The 21,776-nt window shown below is 34.0% G+C and overlaps 1 protein-coding gene across 13 annotated transcripts in view; it reads right to left on the minus strand.

The window, feature by feature from the left end:
• Positions 1–1,619: 1,619 nt before the first annotated feature.
• The window catches only part of PRKACB (protein kinase cAMP-activated catalytic subunit beta), a 164,835-nt gene continuing 144,678 nt past the window's right edge, over positions 1,620–21,776 (minus strand). For all 13 annotated transcript variants that reach the window (XM_058303266.1, XM_058303262.2, XM_058303260.2 and 10 more), the window contains 2 exons: positions 8,528–8,692; positions 1,620–4,971 (listed from right to left, as the gene is read on the minus strand). In XM_058303266.1, coding sequence (XP_058159249.1) covers positions 4,846–4,971; positions 8,528–8,692 — 291 coding nt within the window. In that variant the 3' untranslated portion in view covers positions 1,620–4,845. The remainder of the gene's footprint in view (positions 4,972–8,527; positions 8,693–21,776) is intronic.

Here is a 21,776-nt window from a genome sequence, read left to right on the forward strand (position 1 = left end):
TTATCCAGTTGGCCCATTATTACCACAAAGATCTTTAAAAGTGGAAGAGGGAGGCAGAAAAGAACGTTAGAGTGATGCAGCATAAGGACTTGGCCCAATGTTGCTGGCTTTGAATATATGGAAGAATGGAGCCATCAGCCAAAGAAAGCAAGTGGCCTTGGAAGCTGGAAAAGGCAAAGAAACAGACACTCCCCTAGAGCTTCTAGAAAAGAATGTAGAGACCTGTTGACATCCTGATTTTTAACCCAATGAGACTCATTTCAGACTTCTGACCTTAAGAACTGTGAAATAGTAAATATCTGTTGTTTTAAGATATGAATTTGTGGTAATTTGTTACAGTGGCAATAGAAAACGAATACGTTAAGGTAATCATATCTTTTTAGCATTACAAACTGCAGAATAATGAGATGATGAACCAACTGGGGCATCACCAACACCTTATCCCTACTCCCACTTTCCTTTTGGTCATTTCGTTGTTAGTAACGCCATTAAGAGATGGGCTATATTCTAAACAAGGAATTTTATGTGCTCAATTTTATGTTTTGTTAGCACGGCTTTGAGAGGATAATTTGACACCAACGTAAGTTTAGCCAGGAATTAGTAGGAATTTCAGGTACCCATGATTTCCCCTGCTCTCAGTAGCTACTGTTTCCTGCTTGTGTTCCACGAAAGAATAGAAACAAGATGCAGGTACACTGAAGTTTGTGACTCAATGACACACAGTACTGTGTGTGTTGTAAGATAGTTCTATTTTAGCTAAATATAAGGCATTTGAAGGGAGATCAATGTAAGCCTGTCATCATGGGATTACATAGCTCAGTGGGCATAAAAGTTATTTTAAAAAGCATACAGAAAATATTCAGAAAAATATAAAACGCAAATGCCTTTAACTTCACACCCAAACAATGTGCATCAGAAAAAATATATAGTTAAATGGGTTTCAGATGATGATAATCCTGGCATGAATACATGTCTAGATTTTTGTAACTGGTTATATATGAAAATGAGAAAACAGGAATTTATATTAAGCCCTGATAATGATAAAATGAAGTAAGCACTGGTACAAAAATAGTAAGCACCATGTTACAAAATGCATCAATATTTGTAAATGTTGGCAGTAAACATCATAGCAATCAATCAAATGATAAGCTATTAAAATAATTATCTAAAAAATTATTTCTTGAGGTAAAGGGCAACTATAGAAAAACATACTAATCAACCGGGATATAAATGGGAAGTGGTAAATGTAAATTTCAAAAGCACTCTTGAAGAAAAAATATAAATGCATAATTGTTACAATATAAGGACAAGGGCTCTTGGCAGTGGCAATTCTTTATGAAAAATTTCAATACTATGGTAAGAGTAATTTGGATCAACAGCATGAAGAAGCAGTACCCACTTTATAAAAACTATGCAATGAATTTAGTCCCCCTCTTTTTTAAAAGTAAGTACCCAGTTTGAGAGCACTGGTGGACATTCCTCCCACTATTTCTCTGTTCACACCACCAAAAAAAGCAACTCAAATATATTAAAAAAAAAAAACCCACCAAGCATCTTTAGCATCAGAAGAAAATAAATCAGTAATAAGGGCAACCAAGTAGAATTCAAGAGTTAAATTGTTTTATCCTTTGAAGATACTTTAATTTTGCAGTTATTGATTAATTAAAAAACAGTTGTTTTCAGCATTTCCTAGCTACAGTAGTGCATAGGAAATTCCATTCTACACAGAGAAATAATTAATGAAATAACAGCACACCTTAACATTTTACATTGATAGGTTAAAGTTTACAAGGCGCTTTCACGTACATTATTTTATTTGATTCTTACAACAAGCAGGAAACAAAACAATCAGTGGGAAAGAAAAATGATTTTTGTTTTTCAGGTTTATGATGAGTATTTTCAGGCCAATGGGCATTCAATACAAGAACATACTAAAAACAAGACAGTAATACCCACAAGCCACAGGATCTTTTTTGGTAGGTTGACAGTTTGATATCAATTGGGTATTTAGCATTAGTGAATGAGGAAGGAATTAGGACAGACACAGAGGTTCTCATGATAGTCAAAGAATCCTTGTAACACTGTCAAAAATAAAGAGAAGATGTCCTAAAATATTGCCTTACCAAGACTCACTTTAAAGTGTGTTATCCCTTCAAAATGTCGAATACAAAAGAATTTTGTCATAATATGTGAAAAGCTAGAAGGAAAATAAGGAACTGTCTATTCTAACCCTTCCATTTTATAGAGGAGAGACCTGATGCCAAGGTCATCTGCTAGTGACAGGCCAGACCTGAAACTCTGCTATCTTTACTTTCAGTCTAGGGCTCCTTCCTCCACAACGCACTCACTGTATTTATTGAATTAATCCAAGGTTAAATACTGATTCATGCTACTTATTTTTTTATTCCCTTCTTTACCAATGTTCTTGGCTAAAATTGTGGCTGAAATTAAAAGTTTTATATACTTTAAAAATATTCTAATTCAGTGTACTTGATTCATCGAATACAAACTCCCTTGGCATGTTTTAAAGTTTGCTTCTGCCCTTTAAATAGAGAGCAAATGGAATGGCTAATTAATCAGCCCTCAAAACCAATATTTACCAAGGAATCGAATCTAAAAAACACCATACTGGGGTCGAATTACCTTGTTACCTTGCTTGGTATATTATACAGCAAGTTATGCTGAGAACTTAGTCATTTTATAGAAAAAAATATTTTTGGAGTTAATGGAAATGTTTTCTTTCAATTACTGAAAACGAAAACCTAATAATCAACTTGTCATCCTCATGATTTATTAAAATAATTTTGCAATAATATACACAAAGCTACCATAGAATTTATAGCATACATATAGAATACAATGATCAGCATGTTCTTGGGTCTAAATGAAATACAAAAAAATATTTAAAACATTTTATACAAATGATGTTTAAAATTTATTAACATGATGATATATCTTTGTTACATAAAACTTGCTATAGCAAAGGATTTACTATTTTTCTTGCACAATGAAAATACTGGTGGACCAACTGAAATCACCATCAGCTTTATGTGACATTATGGTGCAGAAACACTTGAAAACTGAAAGAGCTACAGATCAGTGGAGAAAACATCTTAGACAGGATTCTTCAATGTTTTCAAAGGTTTTACAAGGATGTGATACAGATGATAAGGTGGTATTGAAAGTGACTTGCCTGCACTGACAGTGAAGCAAAGAGAATGGTTATATTACATTAAGACCAGTTTGATTTAAAAACAATTCATTCTTTAAGCATGTAAATTGATCATAAAAAAATGAACCCAGTTTATTTTAAACTATTTTGATGTGCTGTTTTAAGATAGGTCACTGAGACACAGAGATAAAGCTAGATGGGAAAAATTAAAAGCAAAGGAAAAAAATGGTAAGAAAAATGAATTAAGCCATGGATTCTCAATAAACACTGAACTAAATGTGCAAAAGTACTGGAAATTTCCACATGACAGAAATGTTAAGTCAGTTGGCAAAAAAAAAAAAAAAAAGTATAAAAAAATAACTAAACTCAAATATTGAAACTGTATCTGCATGATCATACCCTTTTGTTTACTGAGAAGAGGTTAGACATGAAGATATATCTAAAACACTACACCTCAAAATTAAAATACAATGTGGCAGTTTTATAAACTTTGCCCCCTTTCCCCACTAATGAGACATCTGATGAAAGCAGAAGCTACAACAGTGCCCCCATGGTAGGCTTACAAATACAGTACACCAGAGTAAACACCTGGTAACAACTTCTTTTGTTTGTAAATGTTACAAAACAAAGCAAAATAAAACACATACACAAAACCCTCATTTAAATATTAATAGGAGTGTGTCCATGTTGTTTGTAAGAATCAAGCCATTTGTTTGATTTAGCAAAGTATATTTCTCCAAACTAATGTTCTTGTTTAGTTTCTCTTTAAAAAGTTTACATTAAGGACTATTACAGAGACTTTAAAATTTGTCACTTTCAATGGTTGTGTTCTATTAAAATACTGGCTAAAACCCTTATGGAAGAGTTAAAGTTTAGAAAGCTTGAAACTCTTCTCTAATACCTACAGACATGCTGGTGCAGAGTGACAGAATCTAGATGATGATGCATATCATTAATTTTTCCCACTGAATGAGACACTTCTGTCCCATTGCACAGGCTGGTCACTTAATTAGAGAGAGGAGGATGATATAAGAGGAAGTGAAGGGAAATAGAACCAATATTGCTATATTTCTGGGTTTAACTACTGCAATAAGAATGAGTTCTAAGAAAATTCTTGTTTTAAATTAATTTACATACATTTCCTTAGGGGTATAAGCATTCTTTCTTCAAAATGTGTCAAACATTTTGGCAAAAGGGAGTGAGCTATTAAAAGTAAAAATAATTATTTGAAACTGTGTCTTCAAGCCATTGACCAACAAAAATACTGGCAAGAACTACTGAAAGCAACACTTATCCTTCCCTTCACATAGCACAAGCCTTAACACTACCCACTAAAATACCCACAAAATAAAATGGAGCACTGTGTGGGGAAAAACGAATGAAAATGAAAAGGAAGAAATGGATGTAAGAGGAGAGAAGAAAGACAAACCAAAGAGGAGTAGGGAAAGTGGTCTAGTACTGTGTTATGGCACAGATAACGCTTGCTTAGCAGTACCGGTTACATAGGTGGATGCAGAGTGCACACACGAAGGATGGTAATAAAGACCTCACTTTGTCGCTGGAATGAAGGAACTATGTAACTGCTTCAGCACAGGACGGTCTCAGCTCCACCTTATCTCTCAACAGACTGCAAAGATTGAGTGTGAGCTTGTATGTCATCTTGTTGCTCCTCTTTAAAACTCACAAAATTCTTTTGAACATTTTTCTGTTATAGAGACACGGATATCTTCTTCTTCGTAGTCATCGAAGTTGCTGGTATCCCCAGAACCTCTGAACTTTGGTATGAATGGAGCTTCAACCTGTAAGTAAGACAGGAAAATGATACTGGGGAAAACCAAATGCCTGAGAGTTTACAAATGCTCAGAGAAAGTATTCTACTATGACTACACAGTGACATCTTACAAATGACATTAAGTTCCTAAAAGATAGTGACATTAGAAGAAGAAGCAAACAATAGGTTTGCTGTTCATCTTAACGTGTTCATTCAAGGTACAATGTAGGCCAACACAACATTTGAGAAATTTCTGGGATATTTAATTGTTGGTATCAAAATTCCAAATAAGGAGAAAAGCAAGCATTATTCATTAAATGTGGAAGGGTTGATTGGCTAATTATTAAAAAGAAGTTAGATTTCAAAAAACACTGAAAATATAGGTTAAATGGGCACAATTAGGGTGGGGGCAGTCTTCTAAAATGATAGGGTAATATGGCAGTAAATCATACAAATAAAATTAAATAGTAGGCAGTAAATGTGATATAAGGGACAGAAGCTGAGGAGAAAGTACAGGGTTGGAGGAAATAGATTTAGGTGGTTAATGAACTCATGGGAATGGACTGCAGTGAGGGAGAACACAGGAAAAAAAATGAGTGGAAGGCTACACACGCTAAATGTTAATAGCAGTTTTATCTGAATGGTGGGATTATGATTTAAATTTATTTACTTGACAAATTACCTGACCTCAGCCTGAAAGAAAGTTGGGGTCTAGACCAATCTATCATCTTATCTCCCCCTCCAAGTACTTCTATATTCTCTAGCTTGATCCATTTTTTAAAGGATAAGTGATGCTTTCTAGAGGTTAAATAATTTGTTCATGATCACACACTAATGATTAGCTGATATGGGATTCAAACCAATGTATATCTAACCTCAGATCACGTTATTTCTTTGCTGCCTCAAACAGTATTCCAGTTCAAAAATGCTCGGAACATAAAAGTTTAGCAGACCATAGCTACAACGTATGGCAAATCTTATGAAACAATGTATTAGGCAGTGGTTTGGGACTTCATTTTAAAAACCATTTTAAGAAGCTCTTAAAAGGGGCAATGTGATCCTGGGTTGTGCATTTGAAGACCCTGGGATCAAATACAGCTGCTATTTAGCAGCTGTATAACTGTGTTTAAATTATTTAACCTTTCTGAGATGATTTCCTTAATAGTAAAATGGGGAAGACTGCACTATCTCATAGGAATACTATAAAGATTAAAATAAGAGTTATATAGAGTTGGTTTTTTAATTAATTATAAGGTGCTTCATTGGTGTTAGCAAATTTTGAAAAAATATGAAAATATGAAGTTTATTTATGACATTTAAAATCTATTTTAAATTGCTATAGACCTTGTTCTTGACTATGTAACATATCCAGTTAGGATAATAATGCTAACAGCTATGCATCAGGAATTTAATGGTTAGAATTTCTGAACCCCTCTCATGCATGAGATGTACAGGCTATACAGCACTTGCATCATTTTAGTCTTGTTATATCTTCTATTTGCTGCATTTAAAAATCCTTTTATTGTTTTGTTTTTGGTAATCTTTTATAAAAGATTCAAATATTACAGAACTGTGCTACTCATACTTAATTAGAACATTTAAAGATTTTTTTCCCTAAGGAAACTCATTCATGTGATTTCAAGTCTCTAAAACATGAGAAATTTCGATTTCATGAAAAAAATGACTAAAAAATTAAATATATTTAAGGTGAAAATACTTTCTCATTTTCATGCAAATTATCTTTAACTGGGCAAAAGGAGAGGTTTAACAAAGCAAAAGGAGAGGTTAAGGTGACTCAGTCAGCAAAATCTTTTCTGAAATGTCTCAGTTTATTACAAAGGGGAAATGATAACTATTAATTAATAAAGAACTGTTATGATGACTATTGTACGAGCAATTTAGGTAGTTAAAAAATCTTATTTCTTTTAAATAAGCTACTGTTCAGTTGGGATTTGTCCTCTATTTTATTATAGATTTATGTTAGAGATTAACTTGGTTTGCATTTGCATTCAAGCCTCCAAATTGCTGAATTTCTGACACTAAGAATTTCCTCAGCAAAAACCAAAAAAGCTCAAGTGCAAAGTTATTTTTTTCTGCATTCCCACATTTTTCCCAGTAGTGCCTTCACTACTGGGCATCCTATTTATTTATAGGATGACTTAATTAATGCTTATTTTTCTGTCCCTCCAAAACTATAAGTTTCTTATGGGCAGGGCAAAGGCTTCTTTTGCTCATCATTGTACTGTCAGCACTTTGCAGAATACATAGCATGCAAGTAGACAACCAATTATTTAGTGAATGATTACATGAATGATTATTAAAAGAAAAAATTATATACAGTCAGATGATTTGTTTTGACTTTATAAAAGAAAAAAATTAAAACCCCCCTATTTTCATTATTTAAATTCAAATTAGCTTTCAAATGGATAAAGGAAAGTTGTACCTGAATAAAGATCAATGCTCACCATTGGCATGGCCATTCAGTATTTCCCAAACTCATGGTTGATTTTATTTTTAATTTGTATAGATTAAAGTCATTCTTTTTTCTGTAAAGTTCTACAGTTTGTAACACTTGCTTAGTGTTAAGTATCCACACTATAATATCACATAGATAAATTCTATCACACTAAAATAATCCCCTTTTATTTACCTACTTGAACACCCACTCCTCACATCCTTGGCAACAACTGATCTATTTCCTGTTCCTATAATTTCACATTTTCCAGAATGACATATGAATAAAATTGTTAATTATAAAAAAAAAAAAAAAAAAAAAAAAAAAAGATCAATGCTCAATAAGTAATTCAACAAATGTATTTAGTGAGCAAAACTTAATCAGGCTCTTGCCAGATGTTAGGAATATAAAAATTAGTAATATAAATTGTCTGTTCTCAATGAAATATTTTAAAACAATATGGTGAGTATATACAGTAAACCAGACTAGGGGTTCAGAAAATATATCACAATAGAGGTAATATTTACACCAAATCTTAAAAGAATTAAAAAGAATATGGAAAAATACACAAATGGGGAAGGTCACTTCAAGGAAAGGGTAAAACATTTACAAAGGCATAGGGTATGAAAAAGCATGGCCTATTTGGGAAACACTACATAAAAAATTTGTAACCCTGATTTATGCCAAAGACAGGTCAAGATAAAGACTGAAAAATGTCTGATAAATCTAACAATTAAATGTTATTAAATCTGGCTGTATGCCAGTTCTGACTATGCTTCACGTATTGTCTTTTTAATGTGGCTTCACATCAGCTTTAAAATGTGAATCCTTAGAACACTGTTTAACACCTAATTACCATGGCATTGTGAAGGGTAACAGGCATGGGCAGGAAAAATTTAACAAAGAAAACAATCCATATTAATGGTCAAAACAGAATATATGCAATCTCTTTTAACAAGGACAAAATCATTTTTTAAGCTGTGGGCTAGAAGGTACTTTAGCTCCTACATAGGATTAAGTCAAAAGGTAAAAAAAATTCAAACCATGTGTTATATTGAAAATATCTTTATTATATATAATTTAAATACTAACTTTAAAAAGCTTTTAAATTAAAAAGAAAAACACTCACCTTCCTCTGGTAAATAGCAATCCAATCTGTTGTGGCAAACCACTTGTGAGTTTTTATGTCACTCACTCCATTCTTCAGATTTCCAAACCGCTTGGTCAAATCCACCTGGAGTAGGTTCCTTAGAAGATCCTTGAGATCTGAACTGAAGTGGGATGGGAATCGGACCTACATAAACACATCATGTGGCAAAAAACACATTCCATGACTCGTTTTGAGGTATTTTTGTTTTGATTTCAGAGAGGCTTTTTTTTTCAGGTGATGGGTTATTATATAAACAAAAATAAGTAGTGATGACCTTTAATACTTTTAATTACATGTTACAGTCTCCACCAAAGAAAAAGAAGGGAATTATTTGGAGGAATGAAGAAAAATTGTTCTATTAGGGTTTGTTTTGATCATGGCCTTATGAATATCCCCTTTAAGAATCTGGAACCCTCTCTGGAAAAAAGTACATACACACAGAACTTTTCCAACAAAGTCTGTCGGTTTACCCATCTTCAGGAAGGACCCCTTGAGCCTCACATTACAAATTTCAGTCTCAGAAACATAAAAATTTAAAGTTTTATAATTTTAAATAGTACAAGAAAATATGGAAGATATCAGTAGGCACATTTTGAAAAGAGATTTATCAAAAAGGAAATCTAAAAATGATTGTAAAAAACCCACACTGCTTCTACAGCATAAGAAACTTTTTCACTTATCAGTGGATAACTTTTAAACAGAATTCTGCTATTATGCAACAGTATATAAAAATGATTAAATTGGTTTAAAAGCATTTTCTACCTCCTAAATTGGGAAGACTTTGCAGTTATTTGACTGGCCTCCTCCTGCCTTAAAAACAAACAAAAAAATTCAAAATAACTGAAGATGTTATTTGTTAGGCAATCAATAAAGTACCATTCAAAGGAGACGTACATCTTTTGTTTGCTTGTGTTTTGTTTAAGCACATTCTCCTCCTCTACTCAAACCTAACTCCTAGTTCCTTTTATTAATATGGGAACCGAAAACTTAAAATGGATACTACTAAGGGATGAGATTAGATTGTTGCATCTGTGTCCTTCTCTAATTACCACCACATTTACACCATCCTTTCCAACATGCGCTCAACCCAACGCCCATCACACACACATACGTGTAGACAGATAGATAGATGGATAGGTCACCCCAATCTCATTGTCCTAATATGCACACCTTTTTCTATTATCATGATCTCACCTTCAAACTGACTATAATGTCTCTGAAGAAAATGCTTTAAAGGGTCAATAGACCCATTTCTGAACTCCTTGCCTTCCTATCTTGGTTCCCTACATGTGTCATCACCACTTTATAACTTGTACTGCATTCATTACATTACCTCAGTTGATCTTTACAACGCAGTCATTCAACTATGCTGTGGTATTTGTGAATATGTCTGTCTCCCAGATTATCTGAGAGCTTCTGGAGGGAAGGTATTGTGCCATTTTTATCTTTCTATTCTAAGCATTTATTAAGATTATATCAAATCCTGAGGTTCATTCATTTAACAATTACTTATTGAGTACCTACTATACACCAGGTACTGTTCTACATGCTAGATATGTAGCAGTACGTAAAAGTAGGCAAAGTCTCTGATTTCACTGAAGTTACATCATAGCTGGATATGACATGCAGTGAGCAAGGTATTAACTCTATTCTAAAGGGTCAGAGAAGTTATATAACTTCCCCTATCATCATGCTGTAAAGTGGCAGAGCAGGGACTAGAAATCTAATCTTATGATTTCAGGCCTCATGAATCTTGGTTTTTATGACACTGTCAAATATACAGAACTCCTTAATTTAAATTCTGACTTTCAAAAGCTTGACATACATTGTCATGTCCTCAAAGTAGAAGTTTAAGGATTAGTATGCAAAGACAGATTCTATGGCAAAGCTAGATTCATAACCAAAATCCTCTGACAAGCTATTCTCATGCTATTCTGTAAATAAATGTTTTTCTAAGTGTGGTCCTAGGCCCCTACTCCCTGAATAGAATCAAGTGGAAGGACGATAAAAATTCAGATTCCTGGGGCCTACCTCAGATGATGGGGAACACTGAGGCTGGGAATCTGAGCTTCTATCTCCAAGTGAGTCATATGTACATAAAACTTTAAGAAACACTATTCTCAACTCTATTCACTATTTTATGCAGTTTTTATTTTCTCTGTTAGTGACAGGTCAAAAAAACTTAAATCTAAGTAATAAATTAAAATCATCATCATATAAAAGGAAAATAAATATCTGTGTCAAGCATCAAAGACTATTTGAATGCTGAACAGCTAATAATGAACAACTAATAAACAACCAGGATTTAAGATCAAAACATAAAAATCAGCATCTAAAATACTCATTTTTGTAAAGCCTGTATGACCACAGATTTTAAGAGGTTGTTTTTCTAAAAGAAATAAACTACCACCTCTTCTATATTTTACCTCTGATGCAATAGCTTATTGGGAGCTAGATACAATGCTAAATACTTTATATGCATTTGCTCATAAAATCCACAACATGCCATTGAAATAGGTATGATTATTATTCCCATTTTATAGGTGAAACAATTAAGACTTACAGACATGAAGTAACTTGCCCAAGTTAATAGAGCTAATAAATGCTAGAGCTGAATTTCAAACTAGGTGCTCTGACCAGAGTATACACTTTTAACTATTTAAATTGCTTCCATGATTTCATAACCTGAATATGGTTATTATCAGGAACCTTCTAAAAGACTGAAAATTTCATCTGAAGTATTTTGTTGCATATGTCCTCATTAATTTCACGTTTAAAGCAATATAATACTGGAGAGTAAGGGGTATACAAAAGGCATACTGCTTTTTTGTTTTTTTGATTATTATTACTACTAGAATAATGAAAATGCCCTAATAATGATTAAAGTGATGAATGTACTGTCTGCTTTTTAAATAATGTGGTATTCTTTTAGTGATTATATTCCAACTTTGTTCAGATTCTAAAGAAACAATTGTTTGAAGTACATCTATCTTCAGTTAGAATGGAGTTTGAGTGAACTGCTAAATAAAATGTGCCAGTTATTCTCCCTTCTGCCATGTTGAAAATGTTAGACAGTAATGAACCACATATAAACTGTCCTTTGTCCTGTGTGGAGCTGGCCCACGTGCAGTGCTGACGCGCGCAAGGAGAGCCATGCCACACGGGGGTGTCCCCGCGCAAGGGAGCCCCATGCGCAAGGAGTGCACCCTTAAGGAGAGCCGCCCAGCGTGAAAGAAAGTTCTGCCTGCCCAGGAATGGTGCTGCACACACGGAGAGCTGACACAAGATGATGCAACAAAAAGAAACACAGATTCCTGTGCTGCTCACAACAATAGAAGCAGACAAAGAAGATACAGCAAATAGATACAGAGAACAGACAACAGGGGCGGGGGGGGGGGGGAGGGAAGGGGAGAGAAATAAATAAATCTTTAAAAATAAATAAACAAATTGTTCTTTGAATTCAGATAATGCACAAGGCAATCCATGAAGAATATGAGTACCTAAATAGAGTGTTTCTTTATTTGGAATTCACATACAGTGATGGTCTTGAATTTGTGTGTGACAGAGTATATAGGTATGTGTCCATTTAACCTTCAGAATAGTGAGTGATTCTCCAATGGGAAGTGATGTAGTGGTAGGGATGTCATAGTAGGGTTGGGAATCCTTTCAAAAAATTGAACAAGGTCTCAGGGAACTAAATGACTAGCCTATCAAACCCACACAGCTTGGGCAGAACAGTCCATTCAGCAAAATGGTGCTAAAAGAACTGAATATCCAGAGCCAAAAGAAGAAAAGAGGACCCCTATCTCACACCTTATCCAAAAATTAACTCAAAATGGATCAAAAACCTAAAAATAAAAGAACGATAAACTTCTATAAGAAATTTTAGGAAAATATCTTCAAGACCTGATGGTAGGTAGTGGATTCTTAAAGGAGCTAAGAGAAGGACTGAGATGGACTACTGATGTTTGATGTATGTAGACGTTTTAATTAGCTTTACTGTAAAATTGTGGAAATGTATGGAATGGATGGTAACACATAGTGAGTAATAGCTAGTTTATAAATGGGGATGTGATTGAAAATTGTAGTCTAGATATGTAAATGCCAATTGACAGAATATTAGAGAATAATCTAGGAACTAAATAGCACAGTAAACCAAGAGGTGGATGAGAATTGTGTTGATGGTACAGATGTAAGAGTGTCCTTTGTGAGCTAGAGCAAATGTACATCACTACTGCAGGGTATTGGGAATGCATGGGAAAAATACAACTGGAGTGACCTATGGACTGTGTTTAGTAGTAATAATATTCTTGCATCTATGCCAAAATGCATTGTGTTGATAATGGGGCAGTATGGAAAATGTGAGCCAAATATGTACTACGGATGTGGTAACAATCAGATGATATTATCTTATCTGTAACAAATGTTCCACCCGAGTGGTATGTGGATAGAGGGGTGCTGTTTGGGAATTCTGCACATGTGTATGACTGTTTTATAAGTTAACAACTTCTATCATAAAAAAATATATTTAAAAAGTAATAATAGGGTGGGTTGGGGAAAAAACACACCAAATGTAAGATAAGGACTATAATTAGTAGTAAGATTTTGACAATATTCTTTCACAATTTTTATCAAATGTCTCATGGCAATACAAGGTGTTGGTGGAAAGTTGATGTATGGGACCTTGTACGTTGTTATGCATGTTTGCTCCGTAAGTTTGCAACTTTTACTATATACTTAATTGTTTATGTATGTTCATATATAAATGACATAAAGATAATAATAATAGGGAGGGGTTGGGGGAAAATACTTTGATTAGTAGTAATATTTTGACCATGCTCTTTAATCATTAGTTAAAAAGATTTAAGAACAATGTAAGGTGCTGGTGGTAGGATAAGTTATGAGAGTCCTGTATGATGTTATATATGTTTGTTTTGTAAGTTCACAACTATTACTATACATTTATTGTTTGTGTGTGGGTGATATATTTCAATAAATTAATTAAAAAATAACATTGGGAAGAATATTTTTACCATTATTAATTATAACATATAGAAAATGAAATCTGAATCCTAGAATACTGGAGCCAAAGGGATCTTAGTTTAATTTAGTTCAAACTTTCATTTTAAAGATAAGAAACCTGAGCCCTGGTAAGGCTACCAACTCAGTCAATGGCATCGTTGGAACAATAACTCCTGACACATGTTTTTTTTCCAGTCCATGACATGTGAAAGTAGCTATAAACTGTCAGACATAGAAAAGAGAAAGACAGTAATAACCCATAAAATACTTGGGTCTGAGAGATAAGGCCATTGGAAACTGGTATTATTTAACATGGAAGAGGTATTTGTGAAATATGGAAGAGGTGTTAACCGCAGCATACAGTTAACACTTCCCAAGTGTCTTCTGTATTTTTTACTTAATATTATTTTCTGTTTAGGATTTTTTCCAACCTTTAGAAACAAGTTACCTCTGAGTTTCCTAATAGTATATTATTGAGTTTTAGGTTGTGAATAAACACATTTCTACAGTAAGGTATAGAATATACAGGCTAGCTCTCAGCCCATGGTATGCATCAGTATTGTCTGTGGCCAATCTAAAATATACAGATGTTTGAAATCCACAGTAGACTGACTGAATCAGTATCTCTGAGGGTATGACAGCAAAGGTGGAATCCGTATCCTAAAAGCTTCACATAAGAAGGGACCACAGTGGATTTGTGGTATAAAGCAAGGAGGATGGGTCTGGCATACACAAGGAGCTCCATAAACATTGAATGAATACCTGAATTCAAATTCAACAAATATTGTTTGAACACCTACTATGTGCCAAGCAAGATTCCTCCTTCATAGAGGTAATATTCTAGTAGGGGAAACAAATGATTTGCAACCAGAGTGATCTTTTAAAAATGTTAAATCATCCTATTACTTCTCACAAAACCTTGCTTTGTAAGGTCTTTGAGTTTTACTCTAAAGAAAATGGGGAATTATTGCAAGGTTTTGAAAGGAGTAATAGGCTTTGATTTAACATTTTTAAAGAACTACCCTAGTGACTCAAATGAGTGTAGCAGCAGTAGAGGAAGTAAGAAGTGGTTGATTTCCCTGTGTATTTTTAAAGGTAGAGTCAAATAGTTTTCCTTTGCATTGGATATGGGGTGAAGACTCCAAAGTGTTTTGGCAAGAGCACCTGAAAGGATGGAGTTGCCATTGACTGAGATGGGGAAGTCTGTGGGAAGAACAGATTTGCCAGGGGAAACAAAGATCAGGAATTCAATTTTAGACGGGCTGGATTTGAGATATTTATTAGATAGACATCTGAGTAGGTATCTTAAGTAAGAAGTTAGATGTAGGACTATGGAATTCAGGAATCAAATATGGACTGGAAAATGAATGTGGGAATTCTCAGCAGTTGGCATTTAAAGCCACCAGACTGGTTAGAGACCACCAAAGGAGGGAAAGCAGATAAAGGAGAGGACAAAGCCATGGATGGAGAAGAAAAGATCAGTAATGCAAAAATAAAACTATGTGAGGAGACACTGAAGCCAACTGAAGGAATAATGAATGAACCACTGAATTAGATTCCATAACCGTGAATTAAGAATTAACAAATAATTATGATTATTAAATCATTATATAGATGCCTTCATATTATAAAATAACAAAAGTTTAATACCTGAAATTACTGAAGCTTGAGTGGTCCCACCCTATTTATGGTTACTCTAGACTTAACCTCATCCCTGTGTATACTTATTATTGGGATGGTAATTCTAGATTGAGCTCACCCTTGTCTACGTTTACTATTGAGATGGTAACCGCTGCACCCTCTTCTGTTTAATATTATTATGGAAAAGTCTGTGACTGACCTCAGCTCTGTATTTTCCTCTCAGAACCTTGATCTCTGAAAATGATTGTAACCTTTTCACTTCCCCTGGTTTGGGGTCCACCTCTAGCTTGTTCAACCCCTTAATACTTATTAATGAAGGTACTGGTATCTAGCTCTACTCCATTATTCATTAGCAATCTAATGTTATAAACTGTTAGAATTTCTACAGATCAGGGAGGCAGTTCTTGGGCCATTGAAGGTGACTGACCTCCTTTGCTTGTGCAACCAAGTAAACTTCTCTTTGAAACCCTGATGTCTCAGGAATTGGCTTTAAAGACACATTGGGAGAAAAGAACTTACTTTTGCTTAGTATCAATTCTATTTCTTACTTTGCTACTAACTACCTCATTCTACCTACATTAAAAATACATTGAATTACATAAACTGAACATCCTTGCCATCTCAAAAATTCTACCAAGCTATTTCTTTAGTAGAAAGAATACTTGGGTTCCAATCCCAGCTCCAGCTAACTTACAAAACCCTTTACTTTTCTGAGTCTCAATTTCCTTATTTATAAAATGATGAGAGTATATTTCATCTGGCAGGTATGAAAATAAATTAGATAATTTTTATGAAACTGCCTTGCATGAGGCCTAAAATCTTATAGGCACTAATTCAATACATTTTTTCCCCAGCCTTTGCACTAGAATAATATTTTAATGATATGAAACTAAATTTTAGAATCAGAGAAGGAACTTGGAAGACAGCAATATCTATCATTATGTTTCCAGACTACCCAAGGACAGTCTCTGCTAGAAAAGTCACTTGAAGAGTGCAAGAAGTTTCTCCTTCTTGTGTCATGCTCCACCTGTTAATTTCTGCAACAGACACTTTCTTATTTTCATAAGGTACTTACACAAATTTGATAGTGAAAGAGAAAATGGATGACTATCACCCTACTTTATAAGGATTTTGTTCTAAAAATAACTGATTTCCTAAATTACTTTGTAAAATTACATCATGTAATATGCTAACAAACTATGAAACTCACTCTGAATTGAGAAAACTCAGCAGACTATCTCTGCTGTTTTCAACACTGGATTGTAAAGGCTTTTACATTTTGGTTTTAAGAATGACCATTACTTTCTAAAAACTTCAGAGGCAGTTTCATCCAAAGAGCAAATCAGTTTATGTTGTTATGATAGCCATACTGGGTGATGTAAATTCACTAACTGGTTCAGTGACAATTTTAAATCTTAGAAATTAAATAAGACCAAAATCAAATTTGTTTATGCTGAGCTTAATCACAGAAGTTACAAAGTTGATCCTTAATGGAAAGAAGAGTGGAAAATTTTACTGCTATTTTTCTGCATTTGGCAAGGCAGGAGATTGTTTAACTAGCTTTATTCTCTTTTATCCAATGGGATAAAATTTACTGAGCTTGAATGACTCAAAAGAGTTTGCACACAACAAACAATAATCTCTTAACTTCTATCCAAAGTATTTTGAAGTAATTTTAAGAAATTATCTCTCTAATTTAGTTGTAGTACTAAGAAATTTGCAACCCCAGTAAACACATACTTATTTATTTTTTCAAAAGGCAAAAGAACCTTCCATATGCTATGCATTCTATAGATACGTAAGCTCCAAATTGACTCATAGGATCCAGGGCAAATTTAATCAATCTGAATCCTATTATATAAGAAGAAAGAGCTAGACCATTTTAAAAATATTTATAAATAATGGTACCCTGTCTGTGGGCTTTCTAATCTGTTCTCTTTCCTATGCAGAAATAATAGCAGATATAAAAATCCGGATAGTTGTAGAGAACTATCAGCCATTCTATCTTCACCTCTCCAACCAAAACAAAGAGCCAGTCTTCCAATTATTTGTCCATAGGACCACTAAAATAAAAGAATGTCTCAAAGCAGGTATTAATAAGAATTTTAAATGACCACAACAAGGTGTTAAAAAATGGCCCTTCATGTTATCCAAATAGTAAAATTGTTTTTGATTTTTTGAAAATGATTTCTGAGTACTTCTATGTAGAAGTATTTTAACTACAGCCATTACCATATAGAAAATGACATTTTAATTTTCCCAAAAGCATTAACAATGGTATCTTAGTATAGTGGTATATCTGCATATGAGTATGTTATTTAAGATATAGAAGGTATGCGGAAAAGAGTTAGAGCCGGCCTGAGATTGTTACCCTTAGAAAGGCCTGATTGTGAGGCTGGCTGTTGGCTGGTGTATGAGAACTTAAATGGTAAACATTTCCCTACAGTAATACAAAACATTCCCTAATTGACAAGAGTGGCTCACTGAGTCTAGTTTATATAATAGCATAGTTTATGCTGAACATATGCTTTCTTTCCTTCTGGGAGTCTGGAATTTTGGTACGTGATAGACAGAGGATCCATACATGACCAGCTGCCTTTAAAACCTTGGCATGGGGGATGGGGGGAAATAACAACAACAAAAAACCTTGGGCACTGAGTCTGTAATGAGTTTTTCTGGTTGACAACATTTTATATGCATCGTCACCATTCATTGCTGGAGGAATCAAAGCACATCCTATGAGACTTCACTGGGAGAGAACTCTTGGAAGCTTGTGCCTGTTTTTATCTCTAGACTTTGCATATGAGCTTATTTCCCTTTGCTGATTTTGCCTTGTATCCTTTTGGTTTAATAAATATTAGCCATGATTATGACTATGCTGAGTCCTGTGAGTGTTCCTAGTGAACAGCCAAATCTGGAGATGGCCTTGGGTACTCCCCATTCAGAAGAGAGTAGACATTTGGCTGCTAACCAATTATGTCCCATGTGAATGGATGGAAAAATTAATTGACTCTGATCATTTAATGTACACCTATGTTTAACCATATATTTTGTAGAGTCTTCTTGTACATTGCTGATGCTCACAAAGTAAAATGAAATTTACCTAAGAATTAGGTAAGTATTTTTAAAAAATTACTTAAGTCAAGGGCTCTAAAGAAACAGTTCCCCAAACAACGTTACTTAGCTACATTGTTTGCAAGTGTCATTTTTTAACATGAAATCAACTTTGTATTTCCATGGCTAATGCAAGCCAGATAGATAAGTAATTGTGGAAATGATAACTGATGCTTGCCATAGAATAAATAGCACATGAAATTTTAAAACTATATATAGACGCTCAGCATATTTATTGCTGGAATAAGGTATAGTTAATGCAGGAATTATAATACTTTACTGTCAACTGTGCATTTTTAAACATGAACCTTAATACTGCATGAATAATTTGACATTTAAATACCACCTCCTTTGTTTTTTTAAAGGCAAAATATGTGTAGGAGAGAATTTAACAACCTGATTGATCATCTTTCTGTGAATTTAAAAATACCAGCTTGAGCTAAAATATTGTAATAGAGAAGCATTTAACAATCTAATGTTCAAATATATATACTTGGTAAATTAATCACTGATTTAATTACATTTTATTTAAACTTTATTTCTTCTAGGTGGCACGGAGGATAGAACCTGAGACCGCGTACATGCGAAGCGGGCGCTCAACCACGGAGCTACACCCACTCCCCATTCTATTTCACCTTTGATATTAAAGCCCTTGATAACCTAAATCTTTAAAGAATGATTTCAGAAAGGAAAATATAATTATTATAAAATGCAGTTACATAAAATAATATTTTGAAAAAGAAAAACTGAATGAAAAGTACATTCTTAAATGATATATTGTGTCATTAAAACCAGCAAAATGTATTTAAATGCAAATACAAGATCCACAGATATGATACCAAAATTGGATTTTTAATAACTTGAACATTTAACAACAACAACAAAATCGAGGAAAGTCTTCATTCTAGCTTTTAGGTACTAAGCAGAGAGACAATAACATTTTTGTAATGTAGCTAGAGATACATTCTAGTTTGGATTTGAGTATTGGGAAACAGATGGTTTAAAGGGGAAATGGTGGAGATGATTTTATCTTCATATAATACAGATCCTAGAGATTACTTATTCACAATATTCTGCTTTCATGAGCTCAACTATAGTCAAATAAAGGGAGAAAGGGATAGAAATAACTTTTTTCCAATGTGGCAGTTTGAAATTATTTTATGAATTCCATAAGAGAAAGGTTATATTTAAAACTAATCTATCCCTCTGGGTGTGATGCCCTTTGACCACATTAAATTCGGCTGAGCGGCCTTTGATTAGATTATTTGGTAGGACTGCTTTGGGCTTTTGCTTTGACTACATCAGTGGACATGATTCAGGTTGAGTCCCTGCCCCCTTGCTAGGTCTGATATAAACGGACACTCACATAGACAGACACAAGAAGAGAGAGCTCTATCATTTTTGATCCTGCCATGTGACAGAAAGGAGAAGGATCAAACAGCTGAGGCCACAGGGAGAGATGAGGCCACATTTTACCTAATACCTTAGCAGAAATTAAGAAGAGAGCAGAACAGCTGAGACTGATATAGAAGGCATGGAAAGAAGTTTTATGCCAGGAGAGACAGAACTACAGGATCACTTAATTATGAAGCCTCAAGAGGCTGGGCCCACAGAACTCAAGAGGAAGAGGAAGCCCATAGTGGAAGAAGAGACCAGGTAGAGATCGCCTGCCATCTTGCTTCAACATGAGGCAGCTGACTTTGGTGAGAAAGCACCTCTAATAATGCCATGAGTTGGACTTTCCACGGCCTTGGAACTGTAAGCTTTTACCCCAAACAAATATCCTTAATAAAAGCCAACAGGTTTTGGTAACTTTGCTATTAGCACTCTTTTGGCAGACTAATACATCCAGTATGGGGAACAATAAGCTGGCACCTTTCATTAAAAACAAAAGTACATCAAATACCTTTTTATATTTCAAATAAATTAAGAAAATAAATCAGATATTTTGATATTATAAAATTTTTTGTTGCTATTCTCTTCTACGGTGATGAGGATTTAAACTGTTCTGATTTTAGGATACTGCAGATTTAAATTTTAAGCTATTACTGGATCCAAAATGTTAATGCTTGATATGAAATAAAAGCATATTCATAAACATTAGCTGAAAAATAATTTTACTCAATGTCGAGAGATTGGCAAATTGAGGCCAATTCATCTGAATGAAATACATTCATTTTAACATAAGCAATTTTTCTAAGGTAATAGAAATTTAGTTATGAAAGCATCCTTGTCAGGATATTTGATCCTTTTATGAAGAAGTTTAATATAAATAAAAGCAATACAGTAAAGATTCAGAAGTTTTATAATCACTTCTAATTAAATTATTTGGAACTCTTACTATACTTTCTGCATTCTTAGTTTTCTCCCATTCAGTGATCTTAATGCATTTTAGTTCTTTCGTCATCTTTATATGACTTTTATCTTTAAGATTTTACATATTCACTTCTGAAATTCTTAAAAAATAAATTGCTGCTTTGTCTATTAACTTTTCTCAACACTTTATTTTGTTCCTCTCTAAAGAGGTTTTACTGTGTGTAGCAGTTTGATATTATTGATGAATTCCAAAAAGAATTGGATTCTTTTTGTAAACTGGATTATGTTTGTAAACTGATCTTCTCCTCTGGGCATATTAGATTTTATTGGATTCATAGGTTTACTTGATTAAGTAATTATGTAAACATCTTGTGCCAGTAGGGCACAGATAAAAGGCATGGTAAAAGCAGTTGATGGGTTCTTAATGCTGGAGTTTGTTGCTGAAGCTGGAGTCCTGGGAAGCGAGGAATCCTGAACCCAGAGAGAAGCAAGACCCTGGAAGGGAGGAACCCAGGAAGCCTGAGCCCTCACAGATGCTGGCAGCCATCTTGCTTCAACACGTGGAAATAGACTTTGGTAAGGGAAGTAACTTATGCTTTATGGTCTGGTATCTGTAAACTCCTACCCCAAATAAATACCTTTTATAAAAACCAACCGATTTCTGGTATTTTGCATCAGCACCCCTTCGGCTGACTAATACACTGTGACTCTTTAATATTCTGCTGAGGGAAAACAAAGAGTGAAAAATCTGAAACCTAGAGATCTACCATGGACAGCAGTGATATTATTTAAAATAAATACTACACTCTCCTTTCCTGTATTACCTTTATTTCAGTGCAAATCTTTCAATACCCAATGTAGTTTATTTATTTCTAAGAAGTACTTATTTTTTTACCTTTTACATAGTTGAGGTGTATGTTCTGTAATTAGTCCCCTAATTTGTTATACTGCCATAATATTAAGTTTTCCCCATAAAATGCAATAAAATATAACTGAAAAACCATGTGACTCCTAGAGACTGTACTATGATATACATAACAACAATACCGTGATAAGATGTGGATTTTAGGTGGCTGGATAAGCTCATTCTGTTGATAAATGTCTTGTTACTACATTCCAGCTATGTAGCATCCAT

This window comes from Dasypus novemcinctus, chromosome 9, assembly GCF_030445035.2.
Source record: "Dasypus novemcinctus isolate mDasNov1 chromosome 9, mDasNov1.1.hap2, whole genome shotgun sequence".
NCBI classification, from domain to species: domain Eukaryota; kingdom Metazoa; phylum Chordata; class Mammalia; order Cingulata; family Dasypodidae; genus Dasypus; species Dasypus novemcinctus.